General features: G+C 33.6%; 1 protein-coding gene across 1 annotated transcript in view; it reads right to left on the bottom strand.

Annotated features, from left to right (window-relative positions):
- IDS (iduronate 2-sulfatase) overlaps nt 1-4,122 on the bottom strand; it is a 5,672-nt gene extending 1,550 nt beyond the window's left edge. The window contains exon 1 of the mRNA XM_006881331.1: nt 4,098-4,122. Coding sequence (XP_006881393.1) covers nt 4,098-4,122 — 25 coding nt within the window. The remainder of the gene's footprint in view (nt 1-4,097) is intronic.
- Between the last annotated feature and the right edge of the window lie 222 nt (nt 4,123-4,344).

Raw genomic sequence — 4,344 nt, 5'->3', positions numbered from 1 at the left:
CAATGTACCTCTTGTTCTGGACTGTTGTCATACATATAATGCCTAATCATATATTTCTTTTAAATAGTTATTTCCTTCATATTTTTAAATGTCTTTAACTTGGAAATTATAAATTCCATAAAATTGATATTTTGTGTGTATATATGGAAGCTTTAATGAATCCAATTGTTTTTATGTTAAATAGTAGGGTTCAATATGAAGTTGTTTTAATATTTTTCTTGTAATACTCATTTTAAGAAATAATACACTTACAGTTTTAAAGGTGCTAATATTAAAAAAAATAGTCATTTAGTTTAATCTATCCTGTAATTCAACACATTTTCCATAAAATATTCTTAAGAGCCTATAGTAAGCATTGGATTAGACATTTGCATACTCTTTTCCCCCCTGTATTTACCCTCTGACAGAGGTGTTAATGAGCAATAAATTGGTGCTAAAGTGAAATCTCAGGAGAGAGAAAGCAGAAGTCAGGTGACATGCAAATGCTTATTGAAAGAGAAATCAGTCCTCAAATATCAGCTGACATTTTATTTCAGTCCACTGTGTCAATATATCTAATTAAAGGTCTTCTTTCCTAAACTCTCTTACCAAATATGATAAAGAGCTGCTCCCTCCTGGTAATACGTTCAAAGTATATGAGATAAAGTCTCCCTATTTTTCTTCTAAGGAGCATTCTGGCTGCACTTCTACCAAGACAGTTTTGTACATTCTTCTGGAAGACTACGTATTCAATGAACTCACTAACACCCTAATTCAAAGGCATTAATTCTTCTTTAGCCTTCATTCATCATTGTCCTGGTTCTGCATGCATTTGAGATGATTGAAACTCTTAAAAAACTAGGTCAGGCACATCAGAGAGCTGGAAAGTTACTAAAGATTACAGAAGAATGAACGCCTTTGAGTTGTGGTGCTGGAAAAGAATTCTGAACATTCAAAGGACCCCAAGAGAAGAAACAGATTTGTCTTAGAGGGGGTGAAACCAGGTTGATCTTTGGAGGCAAGGATTTTGAAGCTCCATCTGACATACTTTGGACACATTGCCAGGAGGGACAAGTCATTGGAGAAGGACAACATGCTTGGGAAGGAAGGGTGGAGGGACAGTACAGGAGAGGAAGACCCTGGATGAGAGAGCTAGGTATGTTGGAGACAGTGAAATTGGGTCAGGATAGGGCAGGTTTAGATCTGCTGTGCATAGGGTCACTATGAGTCTCAGGTGACTTGAAGGCACATATCAACAACAATTACAGTGGGTATTGCAAAGTTATATCATTCTAGTAAATTTTCTGTAATTTAAATTACTTCAAGAATGTAATAATAGTCATATGACTATATGGCTAGGATAAATTGGAAAATTTGTACCTGATTTTTCTGATTTTGTTTTCTATCTCTGATCCTGCATGATAATATGACTGTCTTCTAATTACTGAATAGCAATTTTAAGAACAAAAGCAAATAATGAAAATTAAAATTTAAGCTGATACTTGTCAAATATCATTCTAATAATGCGAGATTTATGAAATTTAAATATTTGAATGGACAAATCACATGGCTTTATTAAGAAGTATGGACTTGTTTTCAAAATATGGCTCAGATGAACATTCTAAGAAGATAACAATTTTGTTTTTTAGAGGAAAACAAACCCAAGCCTGGATTTATACTCTCTTATCATTTAAAAAAAAATAAATACAGTGGCAATAACAATAAAAACAACAATCTTGATATTTATTTATCTTATAATTGTTACTCTCAAATATTTCACCTTAGGAAGTTTGGGAGATGGCACACTCTTTGGGTTGGCTGACATTTAGTTTTCAATCTGGAAATTGGCTGTCATCATAAAACTTTGTTCTAAAAATTATGCTTCTATGAGTGGGTACATTGGAGCTGGAACTCTAAAGAAGAGGTACAAAAATATATAAATCATAAGAATTCTGGCATTTTCAACTTCTCTATTAATACAGACCTATTCTACATCTATTTAGAAAAACAGACTTGACTCATTCCTGACCTAATGAATCAGATACATAATATGCTCCTTTTTTCATTATAAAATTATTTCCTGAGGAATAAATGAGGGCAAATGAAGTGACTTATTTCCCACTTTGCACAAAAATGATACAAAGCTCAAGTGGTTTATAAGATTGGAAAAGGAAAATCCTCACCAAATTGAATTAGAACTCTCATACTTGCTCATTTTCTTTTACTACAAGTATTTGCCTTACTGAAGTGCTTAATAGAACTATAAATGTCAATAAGGAAAGGAAAGCACTGCCAAAAAGATAATGTAAAAAAGCGTCTCCAGGCTGGAAAATGAGACCTAGGTCAATTCCCCCCCCACCTTTGTAAGAGCATGTAGTTTCAAGTTTTTCCATAAACAATTGGTTCAGGCTCTCATGTAAGTAAACTAGGTGAAGCATTGTAAGATGTTAGAATTGTTTCAAAAATAGAATATCAGAACATTTCACCTTGATTGACTTCTACATGATAGCATGAGTTCTGCCAACACACTCCCAATTAAAACTAGTGGAAAAATCCAAAACTACAAAATCAAAACTAAGAATTTAAATGTTCTGTGATCTCAAGAGCAGACATAAAACAAAGAAACAACCATTCAGTATGATTTATTTAACTTTGGGGAGGAAATAGAAGTTGAAACATTTGAATAATTAAGTTTTAATTATTGTTTATAATACTTATGAACAACTATACGACAAAATATAGAAAACTCTCTCAGCTTTAGAATGATTAAAAAACCAAAAGTTAGAAGGCTTCAATTTAAGATGATGAATCATAATTCTATTAAATAGGAAAACTAGCTCATAAACCATAGATTCTCCCATAGTGAATTGAGCTGCTAATTTGAACATGATAAATATATGGATGTTCAAATCCATCACTGGCTTCATTTGAGAATAACAGATAATCTCCTCCTATGAGATTTATTACCTGCTGGAGGGTCAACTGGGAACTGATTCTACTCAAAGGCAGTAAGTTTGATTTTTAGTTTATCCTCAGATGCAAATGCAAAGTGGGTGGTTCAGAGAATTACCTCAGAGTTATAAATTTTGGAAATATATTCAATAATCAATAGAAAAGTATGTTTCTAGACTTTTTAAAAATGAAAATGTGACATTCTGTTGTCTGTTTGCAATTGCTACTGATAAAGAATGTAGAATCACAGATTTATATTACAATTAGGGAGTAGGGAGAACTTCATTTAGTCTCATTTTATTTCATTTTTCCCTTCCAATATTTTAGTGCAACTAATATGTGTCAGGTAACTCCCTAGACAGTATTATTATTTATTATTAATTATTATAACTATTATTGAATAATTATTAATAAAAATGAAATAAGCATTTCTCTTTTCAAAACACTCATATAACTACAATAAAGAAGCAGATATTTAAACTTTCAGTGGAAAAAAAACATGTGAGTAAAGCTGGAGCTTTTAAAGCTAATTTTGTATACTAACTCAAATTTTCTTAGTGCATGTGAAAGGAATAGAAAACAGAACATGGAGGCACAGGACCATGTGTGTCTTTCTGAAAGGGCAAAGCAGAGTGTGGATTGCATAGCCTAGCTTCTCACTGTCCCAGAGCAGAAAGCAGATAAAGAGCCCATAGTCCAAACCCAGGCTGTAGCAAGACCTTTATTTTTTGTCAACTAACAGACTTTACTCACAATGGGGTTTATTAGAAAAGTAAATTGGAGAGCGAGGGGGCAAAGAATCTCTAACACTGCAAACCTAGTAGTCCAGAAATTCTAGTTCAAGCTCTGGTTTCTTTTCAGCAACAGAAATTAAGAAACCTCTGGTTTCCTCAAAAGGCCAGTAAATTTTGCCTCAGAATAGGTATATGTCAGCTTTTTCTTCAATTATTTGACAAGAATAGCAAAATATTTAACTGTTACCTTTATCTCATGGCTCCTCTGGTTACACCTTGTCACAGTTTCTCCACCACAACGTTGCAGTCTCTCCACTGCCATCATCAAGGTCTTGCTACTAAGGTCTCACCTCCAGGGTCTTACTCTGGTCTCCCTCAAGTCTTGTTGTTTAGTGCAGGAAGCACTCTCTCTTGCTCTTATCCTAGTCTTACAGGTGTTGATGATTTGCAAGACCATGTGTCTACAGTTAAGGTAGCTGGAGACCAGAAGGGGCTAAGGTAATGGCTAAGAAAAACTAACTGTAGGCTAAAAGAGAAATACCCTTATCTCTCTGTATGTATGTCTTTCTATTTTTTCTTTGTTGTTTATTATTGTTTATCATTCTGCATATCTATCCTTTTAGATCCAGGCCTAGTTAAAATTATTCTGAATGAAAAATTGAGGACAAGCTGGTGACTT

This window comes from Elephantulus edwardii, unplaced genomic scaffold, assembly GCF_000299155.1.
Source record: "Elephantulus edwardii isolate Elephantulus edwardi_28Jun2011 unplaced genomic scaffold, EleEdw1.0 scaffold00014, whole genome shotgun sequence".
Classification (NCBI taxonomy): domain Eukaryota; kingdom Metazoa; phylum Chordata; class Mammalia; order Macroscelidea; family Macroscelididae; genus Elephantulus; species Elephantulus edwardii.
The sequence above is the reverse complement of the archived record's forward strand: the minus strand, read 5'-3'. Positions and strand labels throughout refer to the sequence as shown.